A 17,274-nucleotide genomic window follows, 5' to 3' on the forward strand; every position below is an offset into this window, starting at 1 on the left:
TTATCACATGACTTGCAAAAGCCTACACTCGGAAGAGTTCAGCTTTAGAATCTATATGCACGTCTAAGGACAGACTAGCATAAAAGTGATATGACCCAGTACTTGTAAGGATGCTCGTACAGGAAAGGGTCGCTTCTCCACTTGATGCTTGCATCAAGAGATGCAAAATCACATAAAAAATCCACCATAACAATTGTGGTCCCCCCGTCAGTGACAGCTTGAAGTATAGGGTTGCAGTAGCAGCAGAGACTAGCAGTAACATAGAAGTGCCAACAAGAAGTCCCCATAGGAGTGTATACAAGACGTAAATCTCTACATGAAATCCAGAAGTAGCTTGACCCACCACCAAATCCGACGGATTCTACAAGCAATAAGCCTGAGCAATACGTCTGTTTTTTATTGAAGGGAGCTTCAATAGAAGATACAAGTGTTCCACTAACGTTCGCAAGAGGAAGAAGACAAGCAATAAGCATGAGTCAGGATAAGTATAAAATATCAATTTTATTCAGAAAATTACATTTTCCAACCGAAGCGAGGGAAGTACGTTGCCAACGTTTGCTCGCTTCGTTCGCATATAAGAAGACTGGTCATTTTCCCTCTGCTTGCGCAACCCTATTTGCGCTACAGTTTGCCTGTGATGCAATCGACCACTTGTTGATGCTGAAACCTAATTGAGCTTTTAAACATATAACGTGCAATGTATAAACTCACTGAAGTTGGCATTAATCCAAATCCACATTTATACATCATTCTACTCACTCATCCAAAAGACTGAAGGTGGCATTAAAGTGAACGCACACTAAATAGACAAACGATGACACTGAAGTCAACCAACTCATCCACTCACTCATAGTAACATAGAAGTCGATCAACCCACAACCTCACTCACTAAACACAATAGATCGGGTTTGTACTTCTACCTATGCACAGTGTAATCCAACATCCTATGTGGCTAAATATGTAAGATATGTTCCAGATACGTAAGTTGATGGAAGATATTGAACTCGAGAAAGACGAATTAGCAAGTGAGTAGCAAACTACAAGATAGTTTGTCAATTGTGTATCTCAGTTTTAAGAGGAAAAAATGGAATAATGATTTTGTAAGTGCACCCTTTTTAAAGATTATTTTTGAATGTTGTGAAATAGTTGAAATTAAGCATTTACGTAATCACTAAAATTATTTGAAAGCTGACAGCAGTATTTGTTTGTTTATACAGAGTTGGAGAAAAACGTTATACCGGAACTAAAGAAACAGGTAATTAATAAATTCTAACAAATATTTGTTAACATAAAAAGTAAAACATTAATTCTTATATCTTGCTATTTTGTGGGCGTTATGTTTGTATTAACACATGCGTATACAATATAGTGTTGCAAACAACATATCCAGGGAGGAATTGTTGATATTATGACATTGCTTTGTTGTTTGTTTACGGACTGAGTCCCGGTTAACTTCTGTATTAGTTTCAACTGAGGAATCAACCCTTAATGATGTGATATACTACATCTGTGATTGCACTGAGAGGTTGTGTCACATTTACAGATTGAAGAAGCTGAAATAAGACTTGAAGTGCTCAAAGTTACTGTTGAAGGTAGGTTGAATAACTAGTGGACACGATGAATGCTAAATGGTGCCAGGCCAAGTATAATCGGTCAGCAGTCATTAGTTATTCCAACATTTCACGGGATGTTTAGTGGCAGCTATTCTAGCAATGTTCATCATTGAACGGGACTATATAAAAACCAACCAACCCAAACATTTAATGGATGTACTCAATGATTGCTCATAGGAATGTGAGTAACCAGAAACAGGTAAGCAGCTGTCAAACAAAATCAAGGAATGTTAGTACACACAATATTATTACACATCCTTGATATCACAATGGTTACCACCTGCATCTCGGATGTCAATGTTTTTTACCATTGTTATTCACAAATTCATACAGTCAACGGCGATAAGGCCCATACTCAAGTATGAAGTGTACTGAAAACATGTCTAAGGGACAGATCATAATATATGGCTGGTGTGTGTGTGTGAGAGAGAGAGAGAGAGAGAGAGAGAGAGAGAGAGAGAGAGAGAGAGAGAGAGAGAGAGAGTGAGAGATTGATTGATTGGTTGATTGATTGATTGATTGATTGATTGATTGATTGATTGATTGATTGATTGATTGATTGATTGATTGATTGATTGATTGATATAATGAGTCTCCCATTTTGTTCTGGGGAGGTGGGGGGTCATCAATTTTGTACACATGTTTCTTGGGTGGATCAGCAATTTTGTACGTAAAGATATTTAAAAAATATGCTTACAAATATTGGGAGGGAGAGGGGGGTCATTGATTTTGTATATGACTTGCAGGGGGCGTCACTTACTTTGTACATAATTTGTACGGGTGGTCATGCAAAATTGTACATGCTTCTCCATAAAAATCATCCACACACGCGCGCGCACGCACGCACACACACACACCGGCCATAAATCATAACGGCCCTTTATGTTTTTCATTTCAATCTGCAGACACATCAAATGCCATCCCGGCCCTGGAGAAACAGGTACCTTACATCAACAGTTATATGTATGTATTGTGAAGTCACTCAAGAAGACTACCTAAACATAGTGTGAGTGAGTGAGTTCAGTTTAACGCCGCACTCAGCAATATTCCAGCTATATGGCGGCAGTCTGTAAATAATCGAGTCTGGACTAGACAATCTAGTTATCAACAGCATGAGCATCGATCTGCGCAACTTGGAACCGATAACACGTGTCAACCAAGTCAGCGAGCCTGACCACCCGATCCCGTTAGTCGCCTCTTATGACAAGCATAGGTTGCTGAAGATCAATATTCTGACCTGGACCTTCACGGATTTAAACATAGTGTACCTAAACATAGCAGAAGATAGATAGCAATACAATAAGGTTAATGCTGTGGTTTACTGACAATGACATATTCAATTAGAGATCTGAGGACACCTGTGATAACAGTTCGAGTCAGGGAACCTTTCAATACAACCAATCAGGGTTGTAACCTCCTGGGTGCGACTGAGGGAAGAATATCCGGCAAGCATATGTGATATCTTATTTTAATGAGACTGATACTTCGCTAGCACCTGACCAATTTGACAAAATATAGAGTATTTTGTATGCTCCATACGTGTTTTCACAGGATCTACGATTCTGAGACAATTGACTTCAGGTTATTTACTTGTATTAATTGTAGGTGCGGGACCTGATACTTAATCTCACAAAATATGGCACTGATGTAAAAGGTAAGAATATTTTCATGTTCTTCAGGTCAGGTACGGACCAATAATGTCACATGGAAAATACAGCTATGTAAATAGATGAATTAGACAGTAACCACACATGAATATATTTAGGTTGTTTCACGTACTATGCACAAGGAAAATCTTTTGTCTTGTTTTCTATTATTGGCTAATGTCAAGGTATACCAATACTATTCTATTTTATAGCTGAAAAGGATAACATTGCGGAACTGTACAGCTTGGTAAGATTATTACACATGATTTCCTCAACATTTACTTTATGGTTACTATAGAACTTAAAGCACCACGTAGTGTTGGAAAGTCACGTCTTGTTGCTCAGATGAATGCCGCATAATGTGCTAGCTCCCTCCAACTCTTTTATCAAATAACGCTAGACCAAATAGTTCATCCAAATACACTGCATCGTATTTAGGCGCAGGGGGTTTACAGATGATATCTCTTTTCACTATAAAAGACGATGCTCTTGTATTGAAAGTATCAAATAGGTTTTTACTTTGGCTTGATGTTACTGTTCTAACTGGTTTTTGAAAGTTTTCAACCATTTTGTACTGATGATTAAACGCAAGGGATGTCCGAGCGCTGATAAAACAACTTCAAAAAGAAGAAAAACGGAAGAGATAGAGGACTGAAGAGATGGAATGCTTCTTGTGTCCCTGTGGTTTAGAGTAGTCTCAACAATATTAAATACATTTTTGGGGAATTTGTAAACAGATCCCTTCCAGATTTGGCATGTTTCAGCCGCTATCGTAGAACTGTTGGCTGTACAATTTTTCGATTTATTATAAGGTTAGTGGCTGATCATTTTTAGCATGTATTCCCTTTTTGGTAATAGGCTGTATTATTAACAACTGTCATATTGACTCCGTTGATGGCGTGTTCAGAATTATGAAGTCACATTGAGGTGAAGTCTGACCTCGGGTTAGAGCAGATCGTTCTCTCGAATGTGTGTTGACTTTCGTCAGTAGATGGAGCAGATATAGTCCACTCAGATCGTACATTACACTATGTTTCAAATGAACACTAAGAGGTATGATTCTTGTATACACGGTTTCTGTTTACAGGTTCTTCAGTTGGGAAAAGACCTTTCAGGTTTGTTCATTTCATTAGTCAAAGCTGCTTGTTTGTAATATCAGGATTATTCGTCACAACTAACTGAGTAAAACAACCCCAAATAATAAGTTACTGATAATGATGTCGCTGGCCGAACAGCTGGTTTATGTTACACAGGTGATGAAAGTCCAGTGTATATTCTTAGTCAGTGTATTCTTCGTTTTAACGGTTGTTAAATGAAGGAATATCGCATAGACACAGATTCCATTTAAATACAACCGCAAATCATGTCTTTTTCAGATCGGAAGAATGATCAGAAAGCACTCACTGAAAAGGCAGGTTTTTCTTATATTGCATTTTGAAGAGGATTTAACGTGTAAATGTTTTGCCACAGAGTGTCAAACTTTACTCACTCACCCATTCATTACGGTTGTCGACCAGTGCTGTCCCTATTAATGTCAGAGCTCTACTGTTATCTCTTTGTTTTTTTTGTTTTGTTTTGTTTTTGTTTTTTTGTTGTTGTTGGGGGTTTTTTTGTTTTTTTTTGGGGGGGGGGGTTGTTGTTGTTGTTGTTGTGAATATCATGTTTCTAAAATCTGTGGCATACGTAATACACAAATGCAATGCCCATAGTACTGTTTATATTAAACATACGAGTGCAGGGTCCAAATAAATTGTCACAAACGCTCACAGATACCTTAATTTCCGTGCTGAAGCAAATATATCAATGATGGTGTTGACTGAAGTTTCACAATGTTCTGTTGTATCAATTTCAAATCGAGGGGATGAATGGTAGGTGTTTGTATGGCTTTTAAGAGGTGAGGTGAAATTGGGTTTAACGTCGTGCTTGAGAATATTTGGCTCATATGACGACGTGCATGCGTGTGTATGGGTATGTGTGGCTGCTTGTACCAGCCCTGACTTAAACTGGTTTTATAGTGCTAGCCCACGGAGATACCATGCCGCAGTGAAGCATGAATACCCCACTCAGACACATTATACTGACTGCCAGCCGACCAGTCCTTGTTAAACCCATTAATACCAAGCGCCAGGCAAGGAGCTACAAGTACCTTATTTTAACGTCTTTTGGTATGACGCGGTCGGGGATCGAACCCGTGACCTTCTGCTCTCCGGACGGACGCTCAAACACTTACATCACGGAGGCGGTCTTTTTGATAAGAGAGTTATGATAACACTCCCATCTGACTCGTTCTCCTCGACACTCGCTCGCACAGGAAACACCAAGTTTCACCTTCACAGGAATATATTCCAAACATAACACAAACACTGAACACGCCTTTCATCAGTATGTTTTCCCTGGGAATAAGCTTCAAGCAGTACGTTTGCGCAGCACCTCCATGATCAACATCCGTACAGACAATGCTACTGGTTGCAGCGTTAAACAAAGAAAACAAAATCCATATGCAAATATATCATTTTTGAACGATAGACTCCCTGTTGATGACCGATACGAAGTAAAAGATATATGTCTAATCATGAACTCAAGTTTATACATTTGGAATAGTTATAAGATGTGGAGGCTTCCTCATAACTAAATAAATGAATGCAAAATATTATACTAATGTCGTTATAGTTGCAGAGAATAGAAGACGAACAAGCAAGACAAAACCGTCAATTTGAAGGTATGAATAAAACAATGAAAACACAAACAGTTATTTCAGGAGAATATACAGGTGTGAGTAGAATGTTTTGTGGTTATCTACTTGATTTAAATGCCTTCAACCATCATTTTTTTCTCAATGACATGAGCTTTTATGCAACTTGTGCTTCTCTGTCAAGAAGTTTGACTTGAATGAGACCCTGTGATGATAATACACTCTCATTATCTTCAGATGAACGGAGAGAAAAAGAAGAATTACAAAGCCAGGCAAGTGTTACTCCCTCTTTCTTTATATATTGTCCTTTCGTTCATACAGACAGTTGCAGTGGATGCACCGTCGTCAGATTAAGGAGGTGTCAATTCCTGGATATTGTTTGGAAGAATTTGTTTAGCTGACATTATCTGTGAAAGCCTAATCCTGCCACTTTTGTAGCATATAATATTATTGACAATTCTCGTTGCTTCAAATATTTACTTCTTCTTTCGATTAGTTACTCGTTGCTTCGAGAATTTTCTCGTTATTTCAATATTTTTCTCGATTATTTTTTAGTCCATTTCATACATGTATACATATACAAGGTAGACATAAAATGTGGAAACTGTACATATCAATTATCAATAATTTCAGTCACGTTATGCAGGTCTTGGATAAGTGTAATGAATATATAAATGTTTTAACAGATCTGTTCATTTATACTATGAATAATTCACAATGACACTTTATGCAATTAAAATGATTGCTGACAACATCGTGATTGATCATTTTAAGAGCACTTCAAAAGATAATTCAGGCAGTTGTTTCCATTATTTCTCAAGGTAGCTATTTCTATTATTTTTTCTTGCTATCAATTTTCAATTTTACAAATGTCCTTTATTGTTGAATTCAATCTGTTAGTTTAAACTGTTTAAGGCTTGAGATGTAGATAAATGTGTTGGCTATGAGCAAGATATGATCAACTATATGAGTGTTTGAGCCTAACCCAAACATTACACAGTATCTGGCTACTTTCAGATTGTTGTGGAAATGGTTATTAATGAAATTCTCTATTTTCTGTCAGAAACTGAAAATAATCTGACATATTTTCAGAATCAAGTTCACAAAAAGAGCATAGATCATCATCAACTAACTTAATTTTCAATAACTCCCTTTGATTGTATATTACTCTATTAATGAATCTATACTGAAAGTCTAACAGCTTGCAATCATGTGCACATTTCCTGTAACAAACAATGGCTTCCTTCCAGTTGATATTATGGTCAAAGATTCCAGTGTTCTAATATCTTGGGAATGTTATCATTCTTACTTTATTTATCATAAAGAGATCATATCGAGATTAATACTGTTGATATTCAGCTGCAAGAGAGGCAGCATTTGACTTTAGTAATAATCCCAACATCATCAATGAGCAGATGAACTAACACGACTTTAATTCTTAATTACAGATACAAAAACTACGTAAGGTGATCGAGGAAAAGGACGCAAACCAAATCAAACTGGAACAACAACTTAAAGGTATTTCTTGTACGTACAAACTCTACGTTATAAGTGAGGCCATACATATGTCAGGTTCTCAGATGTACATAGGTCTTACTTCGAACATTTCCTTAGATAAACAGATGCACGTTTGCAAATCATCAGTGTAATTATATACCATGTACGCCATCAATCATATTTTTCATTTTAATTACATCATTATTTAAGTCAAGCATAACACACACGCTGCACGCATATAACATGTAAGCACTTTATTTCTTGTTTTAGATGCAAGGACAGCAGCAGCAGAGAGCAAGGTAAATACGACATGTCTTTCTACATCCTTGTGTCTGAAACATACTCCTTTCATGTCAAGTAAATATTCCTCTGTATACTTAAAACATATCAGGTAAATGTTCCTCTGCATACTCAATCTGTCAGGTAAATACTCTTCCAAATACTCAACATGACAGCTAAATAAATACTCCTCTGAATACTCAAGATGACAGGTAAATGCCCCTCTGTATACTCAACATGTCAGGTAAATACTCCTGTATACTCACCATGACGGGTAAATAGTCCTCTGTATACTCAACATGTCAGGTAAATACACAAATGTATACTCAACATGACAGGTAAATACTCCTCTGTATACTCAACATGACAGGTAAATACATCTCTGTATCCTCAACTTGACAGGTAAATACTCCTCTGTATACTCAACGTGACAGGTAAATACTCCTTTGTATACTGAACATGACAGGCAAATACTCAACCTGTCAAAATACATCTCTGTATCCTCAACATGACAGGTAAATACCCAACCTGTCAAAATACATATCTGTATCCTCAACATGACAGGTAAATACTCAACCTGTCAAAATACATCTCTGTATCCTCAACATGACAGGTAAATACTCCTCTGTATCCTCAACATGACAGACCCATGAAGATCCGGGGTAGAATAGGTCTTCAGCAATCTATGTGCTTGTCATAAAAGGCGACTATGCTTGTCGTAAGAGGCGACTAACGGGATCGGGTGGTCAGGCTCGCTGACTTGGTTGCCACATGTCATCGGTTCCCAATTGCGCAGATCGATAGTCCTGCTGTTGATCACTGGATTGTCAGGTGCAGACTCGATTATTTACAGACCGCCGCCATACAGCTGGAATATTGCTGAGTGCGGCGTAAAACTAAACTCACTCACTCAACATGTCAGGTAAATACTCCGCTGTATACTCAACATGTCAGGTAAATACTCCTCTGTATACTCAACATGACAGGTAAATAGACAAATGTAGACTCAACATGACAGGAAAAATTCCGCTGTAAACTTAACATGTGAGGTAAATACACAAATGTATACTCAACATGACAGGTAAATACTCCTCTGTATACTCAACATGACAGGTAAATAGACAAATGTAGACTCAACATGACAGGTAAATACACCTCTGTATACTCAACATGTCAGGTAAATACACAAATGTATACTCAACATGTCAGGTAAATTCTTCTCTGTATACTCAACATTACAGGTAAATTCTTCTCTGTATACTCAACATGACAGGTAAATACACAAATGTATACTCAACATGTCAGGTAAATACACAAATGTATACTCAACATGTCAGGTAAATTCTTCTCTGTATACTCAACATTACAGGTAAATTCTTCTCTGTATACTCAACATGACAGGTAAATACACAAATGTATACTCAACATGTCAGGTAAATACACAAATGTATACTCAACATGTCAGGTAAATTCTTCTCTGTATACTCAACATTACAGGTAAATTCTTCTCTGTATACTCAACATGACAGGTAAATACACAAATGAATACTCAACATGTCAGGTAAATTCTTCTCTGTATACTCAACATTACAGGTAAATACACAAATGTATACTCAACATGTCAGGTAAATACACAAATGTATACTCAACATGTCAGGTAAATTCTTCTCTGTATACTCAACATTACAGGTAAATACACAAATGTATACTCAACATTACAGGTAAATACTCCGCTGTATACTCAACATGTCAGGTAAATTCTTCTCTGTATACTCAACATGTCAGGTAAATACACAAATGTATACTCAACATGACAGGTAAATTCTTCTCTGTATACTCAACATGTCAGGTAAATACACAAATGTATACTCAACATGACAGGTAAATTCTTCTCTGTATACTCAACATGTCAGGTAAATACACAAATGTATACTCAACATGACAGGTAAATTCTTCTCTGTATACTCAACATGTCAGGTAAATACACAAATGTATACTCAACATGTCAGGTAAATACACCTCTGTGTACTCAACATGACAAGTAAATTCTACTCTGTATACCCAACATGACAGGTAAGTACTCACCTGTCAAACTATGCATCATATACTCAACCAGTCGCACTAATCTTGCATCATTACAGGTACAGGAACCTCAGGATGCAGTGGAAGAGAAAACCACCAAGGACAAACACGGAAGGGAAGAAGGAAAGAAAGGTTTGATCTCTATAACTTGTTGAGAACATTATTCTCTGGTTAAATTTAACTTTTACCCAGTATAGTGTGGTCTTGCTTTAATACTGTAGTTTATGTTTCCACATAGACTAAAGGCGTAAGGGAGGTAACTCTATACGGGAGAATATGACAGCTTCTTGTTTGCTGCTGAGGGAGGCAAGCCTTATGCTCTGGCTTGTTCACCTTCCTTTTTACACACACCCACCACAATGAGAACATACAATAGCATCTCTTGCATGGCGAATATGTGGTGTTTCAATCAAAACGTTCTCCATGATAAGGGGATTTCAATATGGGGCTCCCGTGATCTCGGTCACGGTCGCTGTGGTAAACTGCTGCTTTCTCCACCTATCGAATACTCAACACAAAGAGGCATGACTCTGTTTAAGAGACAACTGTTGATGTGCATTCGTGACCCACTCGTGTTATTTCCATTCGTCACCACTCGCCGCTTTCCTTAACCCCCAAGAAGACTCGCCCCGCTATCACTGAAAGTTTTGTGCGAAAATCCGACAAACCAATCAAAACGCATGGAAGGATCGAGGTACTTGAAATATCCCGAGTACTTAAATCGGTCATGTCACGTTATGATTGTTTAAAAAATCTTATAAAATATAAATCTAATGTATAAGAAAATAGTTAACAAAACTGTGTTGCCTAATTTGAAATTTTTAGTAAGCATATGACCACGAACGATGACCGATTCAAATACGGTATTTCCTCTAATAAGCCACGGAGCTCTAATAAGCGATTGGGGTAAAGCAACTCACTCACAATATAACCGTAATGACACAAAGCGCAAAAAGCGCCGGCCGGGCCTCTATTAAGCGCCGGGTCTGAAAGTCCGTTGAGACATTAAGCGCCAGAGCGCCTTATTAGAGGAAATACGGTACACACCTTCGTTTGGATCCAAAATGAGTGCTTTTTCTGACGATCTGGCGGGCCTGCTTTGGAGATTTATGTAAGCCTTCACACATTTGTGGGTAATGTAATAAATAGCCGCGAGTTTCAAAACAATATATTTATGCAGAACTAATCAATTTTAATCTGAAACACCGTGCATACTTGTCACTTCATTTGGGATATTTTAGTCTGACATTTCTTTGGGTTCTTCATATTTGTTTTAGCGTATTCAATTCAAATTTCACTGGTACATTAATTCATGACTGGACTCTCTACGAGTCCTTGAGATTGAGATATGTTTTAAAGTAATTTTTGTGTTCTATTCAGATACTTATAAAAGCATGTTAATACTTTCAACTTGTTTCTTTATTTTGGAACTTTTAAATACACGTTTTAGCTTGTTTAAAACAGTTCAAATGTTTATGTACACAAATAAATCCTCCCAGAGGATCACGAGCCGGTATTCGGCTGGTCCCGGAATAACCAAGTGGGTCACGAATGTAGCTGCTTTTCAAAGATTTTAACTTGTTTTAAGCAATACAATAACTTCCTAAATGACAGTTAGTCCCCCGTTTGACATTCAGACTTTACTTCTGAATCTGTTTTCTTTACGACAATAACAATGCGACAGCCGATACCCTTCTTTCTCACCCAGCCAGTGTTGGGCCACACAGCACTGTTACCAGTTTGAATTGCTCATTGTGACGAACAGTGGAGGGTGTGGGTTCGAATCCCGGATGAGACTCTACCCAAAAAGTACTAGAAAAGTGTAATCCCACATTTAACATATGTTGCTGAGTTACACTTTCAGTCTTGGGAACTACCTTGACTGTTTTATGATATTGATAATATTAAGGAGAAAAGCCCAGACATCTTTTCACTTTTCTTTGTCAATACTGAGGTAATTATATCTTTTGCTGAGAGTATCTTTAATTGACTGGCCAAGGCTCAGAGATTGACTGGCAAATGTTGACGAATATATACAGTTTAATAATGTTGGTCTCGTCGCCATATATGTCTGAGATAATTCCGATGCGAGGGTTAGATCTTTTGCTATGTATACAGTTCAATACTTACTCTTTGAACACATTTCAGTCTGTACTTTTATCCCATCACTCGACCAACTTCACACTGTATAATGATAAACTTCTCCACGTGCATTTCATAATCAACTCACAGTTTTGTTTCTGTTTATAACTGAAGCAATAAATATTCACACATAATAATAATAACAATTAAAACCAGATATATATACATGAATTCGTAGTCAGTAGATTAATAAAACTGTACGGTCATTGAAAATGTCCGTAGTCCTCAGAGTAATTTCTTTATTAAACGTTAGTTCAATCCAACAACGATTGTAACAAACCTTGTCGTTTTTCATCAGTCACAATAAGATTAAAACGAACAAAGATTTGCTCGCTGGCCACTGCCGCAAAACTGCATCTGTCTGTCAAGTTACGTCATGTTGTGACGTCATATATCTTGCACTGGGTCATACCAGGGCAGGTTTTCGGAGAGGCAGAAGTGCGGGGAATGTGAATCTTGTATGAGATGTAATGTCAGGGTAAGTGAACTGAAAATGTGGAGGCAGTCATCATAAACATGGGTTATTGTTTTGTTTGTATGGGGCCATATTTGTTCAGTGTCAAAATTACTAAGGTCGGCTTAGGTTATTTGTAAGTATTTCCGCAAATGTGTATGTTTACCACCCTGGCTGCCGAGGCTTTTTTTGTCTGAGACACATTAATTTTGTTGTCTACTAAATAGTGAACGTTGTGCAGGAATTCAGTCACGTAAAATTTGGTCTACATTTAGATATGGGTTTATGCAGAGATGGGTATATTGGATGTACGAAATCAAATACACACACACGCCTTTTTTACATAGCGACTCTCATGTTTTTGTACAGTGCATGTTCCGAAACACAAATGTCATCTGATCAGCTAGCTATGTCAAACAATTTGGAAATAAATAGGCATAGATCGACCTTTGCTGTTGCCGTCCGGCAACACAGAACCATTGAAAAGTCCTTCAGACCGCTTGATATGAAACATGATGTGATGTGAATGATTAACTGAATACTAGAAAATTGGTGCACTTGCAGAAAGTATTTGCTCTATTGTATTGATAGACAGTGACATCACGTGTACAATGTACAAGTATTTGCTGAATTGTATTGATAGACAGTGACATCACGTGTACAATGTACAAGCATTTGCTGTATTGTATTGATAGAGTGACATCACGTGTACAATGCACAAGTATTTCCTGTATTGTATTGATAGACAGTGACATCACGTGTACAATGTACAAGTTTATGTTACAGTGACACAGAAAGACTCCGACCCCAGTCATGTCGCCGCCCTCCTTGCTGCCTGCCGTGATGGGAACATGGCAGAGGTGAAGCGTGTCCTGGAATTGGGACAGGTGGACATCAACTGTAGAGGAGGAGGAGAGCGCCAGACTCTTGTGATGTGGGCAGCAGAGCGGGGACACAGAGAGGTGGTGGAGCTGCTACTGAGTAGAGGAGCTGATTTGTCACTGGTGGACACGGACGGTAACAGCATCCTTCACTACGCCTGTGGTGGGGGAGATGTGGGGACGGTGGAGTTGATACTGTCCATGGACGTGGTGGACGTCAACTGTAGAGGAGGGTGGAGGAGCCGGACACCGGTGATGGCGGCAGCACTGGAGGGACAGAGAGATGTGGTGGAGCTGCTGATGAGAAGAAGAGCTGATGTGTCACTGGTGGACGAGGACGATAACAGCATCCTTCACTACGCCTGTGGTGGGGGAGATGTCAGGATGGTGGAGTTGATACTGTCCATGGACGTGGTGGACGTCAACTGTAGAGGACGGTGGAGGCGGACACCGGTGATGGCGGCAGCACTGGAGGGACAGAGAGATGTGGTGGAGCTGCTGATGAGAAGAAGAGCTGATGTGTCACTGGTGGACGAGGACGATAACAGCATCCTTCACTACGCCTGTGGTGGGGGAGATGTCAGGATGGTGGAGTTGATACTGTCCATGGACGTGGTGGACGTCAACTGTAGAGGACGGTGGAGGCGGACACCGGTGATGGTTGCAGCACTGGAGGGACACAGAGGTGTGGTTGAGCTGCTGCTGAGTAGAGGAGCTGATGTGTCACTGGAGGACTTGTACGGTAACAGCACCCTTCACTGGGCCTGTGAAGGAGGCGACGTGGGGACGGTGGAGTTGATACTGTCCCGGGACGTGGTGCACGTCAACTGTAGAGGAGACTGGAGCCGGACGCCGGTGATGGCAGCAGCCGACAGGGGACGCAGAGATGTGGTTCAGCTCCTACTGAGTAGAGGAGCAGATGTGTCACTGGTGGACGAGGACGGTGACAGCATCCTTCACTACGCCTGTGAAGGAGGCGACGTGGGGACGGTGGAGTTGATACTGTCCCAGGACGTGGTGGACGTCAACGCCAGGAACAACCGCGGGAAGACAGCGGCCGACAGGGCGAGAGGCAGGGGACGTCATCAACTGTTCGATCTCCTTGAGTCACGTGGTGCTCGGTGAAGTGGTTGTGTTGTTGGTGTAGACAGTGATGATGCTGTTATTGTTTGCAATGTAGGACCAAGTTTAGAATTATTGTTGTGTTTGAGGAGAAAAAAACTTGTTGAAAACATTTTCAGACATTTTGTCATTTGTTTTCATGTGGATGTTTTCAAGATCAGGTAAGAAGATTGTTGACTGAGTGCAATATTTATATACAACATGAAAGTCGACGTAGTGGTGGACATTGATATGTGATTATGTGACAAACTGAGTCACAGATATGTGACAAACAAACAACAAACAAACATCTCGATCCACACTGAGGCCATGGGGCGCCAAATGTACAGTGACGGTGACGTCACAATACCTATGACGTCATGGCTGTGTTACCAACCTGACAGACAGGGATGGGGGAGTTGGTTTTCAGTTTGTTACAAAGAACATAATTTTATTTCTCCTAATGTTTTCTTGATTTGTGGCATCAAGTTAGACAAAGAACACCCGTCTATATAGGTACTCGTGCCGGTGTGTGGTCAACAGCACCTTCGACGTAGGAGACTTGTATATGTGAGCAGTCACACCGGCGACGGAGTCTGACAGGTCGCACATCGGGTTTTCCATTCGCACCTCAATGAACCGGGGAAAAACCCACAGGCAATCCATAATTACATTGAACTTGTCTAACGTGGTAGTTAGCTCTTTCAACACCAGTCAACCAGAGGCATTTACTGCCATGACACCGAGTTCCTAGTGACTCTAAGGTCATGGATGAAGCCTATGTTTATGAAGGAAATTATAAGCTTGTAAAACGTTATTGCTACTACATCTCATACACCATTTAAAAGATGTAATCCCACTGTTGATAAATATAAAGTTTATTTTTATAATATTATTCAAATAATACGACTACAACTTAAATAAATTTAATTTTTAAGGAAAATGCAAGCTTACATATATAATGTCCAAATAAACCACGAAACAAGCAAAAACCATGGCGATTTTTTTCCATTTGTGACATGTCATAAAATGCCCATGCCTTTTTCTTTTATATTTTCATTTTTACATAATCATAAAATTATTATAAAAAGATTTCTTGAATAATATGTATGGTCGCCTATTTCCCGATATCAGTGGCTTTCCGCTCGGTAACATTTTGTGGACCCGCTGCCGATGCATGCGTCCGAGAATCGTTGCGAAAAATAGTTTATAATTTTCATTCTGCCGATAATATATGATCAACTGAAACTTAATAAGTGTTTTCAGACATTGTGAAATGTGATAGATTTAATATTTGAATCAAAAGTCAGGTACGTTCCTAAACTTATATCTCATTTTGATGTGACTACTGCCTGGCTGATTAATTGGCCTCCGATGTCTGGGGACCCATAACGTCGTGGCCGTGGTGTTGAATGGGTTAATTCTGATCCACATGGAATCTGCGTTATCAAGAAAATGCATATCACACCATTAAAGCACCAGAGAGAATATATAATGTTGTACAAACGTATCTTGTTTACATCAGCTGCCTGTCTACCGCTCAGTGTCGTACAGTGATGACGTAGGTGAAATTGGGTTTTACGTCGTGCTTGAGAATATTTCGCTCATATGACGACGTGCATGCGCGTGTATGTATATGTGCGGCTGCTTGTACTAGCCCAGACTGAAGCTGGTTTTATAGTGCTAGCCCACGGGGATACCATGCCGCAGTGAAGCATGAATACCCCACTCAGACACATTATACTGACTCCGAGCCGACCAGACCTTGTTGTACCGACTAATGCCGAGCGCCAGGCAGGGACCAACAAGTACCATATTTTAACGTCTTTTGGTATGACGCGGCCGGGGATCGAACCCGTGACCTTCCGCTCTCCGGGCGGACGCTCTAACCACTACACCACTGAGGCGGTCGTGATGACATAGGTTTCCAATACGCATATATTGTATGAAATAATACAACGTTCTTATATCTTCACAGTGTAACTAATTTGTGTAACATTCCACTTGAGTTGATTATTTTTCAAACAGCGTCTTAAATTATTTCAACAAATGCTAAAAGTATATCTGCCCTTCCCTGCCCTGCCCTGCCCTGCCCTGCCCTGCCCTGCCCGAAACCTTCGATGTGGCTAGTAAGCTCCCTAGTTTGAAATCTCGATGTCCAACAATTCATATCACTGTATAAAGTACATTTCCTTGAGATAACACATAGATGCCATCCAGGTCAAAATGAAGGGTCACTGAAAATTGTCGGTGAGTTAGATTTCCCTCCAACCATTCCTGCTGAAATAGTCCGTGTATTTGACGTCAATACCAAATGGACGGAAGTGTTTAAGATTAGTTCATGCGCAGTCTGTCTTCAAAGTAACGTTACACAGAATAGCTTAGATCAAACATCTGGTTGAAAATCCTGATCCTCCTATCTGGTTATGGCCTGAAAACCAGTTGTAAGATGAATCAGTTTCTACAAGCAAATCTGTCGGGGTACATGGCCTCAGTCAGTCTCCGCATACTTGTTGATTATAAACTCATACATATGACGGCTCTGTTATTCCTTGTGCCATAGTGACTGATTCAGGACAGCCATTGTCCGGGTACACATTTATTTCCAAACACACCCAATTATGTATTTGATGCTAATCGCCATTTTCAATCCTCATCTTCACTACCAAACCGTGCCACTCATCAGTGAGTGTTGTTTATAGGGCAAGCTTACACGAGAATCATCCTTTTTGTCTTGCACTTTTTCTGCATAAAAAGTGTTTGTCAAGCAGTATCAAAGCCAAAAAGTACAGATATCACAAGTAAATTAGGGTTGAATTCTTAAAATATTGTTCAACGTGAATTATTTTTAAAAAAGTTAACTTTTGAAAAGTCGAAGTCATCCATA

At 39.4% G+C, this 17,274-nt stretch overlaps 1 protein-coding gene across 1 annotated transcript in view; it reads left to right on the forward strand.

The window, feature by feature from the left end:
* The window catches only part of LOC124278024 (poly [ADP-ribose] polymerase tankyrase-2-like), a 169,620-nt gene extending 154,389 nt beyond the window's left edge, over nt 1-15,231 (forward strand). Inside the window, exons 4-17 of the mRNA XM_046713759.1 lie at nt 977-1,025; nt 1,218-1,255; nt 1,544-1,592; nt 2,519-2,553; nt 3,219-3,267; nt 3,472-3,506; nt 4,347-4,374; nt 4,636-4,670; nt 5,930-5,978; nt 6,189-6,223; nt 7,400-7,478; nt 7,719-7,747; nt 9,869-9,941; nt 13,192-15,231. Coding sequence (XP_046569715.1) covers nt 989-1,025; nt 1,218-1,255; nt 1,544-1,592; nt 2,519-2,553; nt 3,219-3,267; nt 3,472-3,506; nt 4,347-4,374; nt 4,636-4,670; nt 5,930-5,978; nt 6,189-6,223; nt 7,400-7,478; nt 7,719-7,747; nt 9,869-9,941; nt 13,192-14,411 — 1,791 coding nt within the window. The 5' untranslated portion in view covers nt 977-988 and the 3' untranslated portion in view covers nt 14,412-15,231. The remainder of the gene's footprint in view (nt 1-976; nt 1,026-1,217; nt 1,256-1,543; nt 1,593-2,518; nt 2,554-3,218; nt 3,268-3,471; nt 3,507-4,346; nt 4,375-4,635; nt 4,671-5,929; nt 5,979-6,188; nt 6,224-7,399; nt 7,479-7,718; nt 7,748-9,868; nt 9,942-13,191) is intronic.
* Nucleotides 15,232-17,274: the final 2,043 nt, after the last annotated feature.

Source organism: Haliotis rubra, unplaced genomic scaffold (assembly GCF_003918875.1).
Source record: "Haliotis rubra isolate DU_JTF1 unplaced genomic scaffold, ASM391887v1 Scf230, whole genome shotgun sequence".
NCBI lineage: Eukaryota > Metazoa > Mollusca > Gastropoda > Lepetellida > Haliotidae > Haliotis > Haliotis rubra.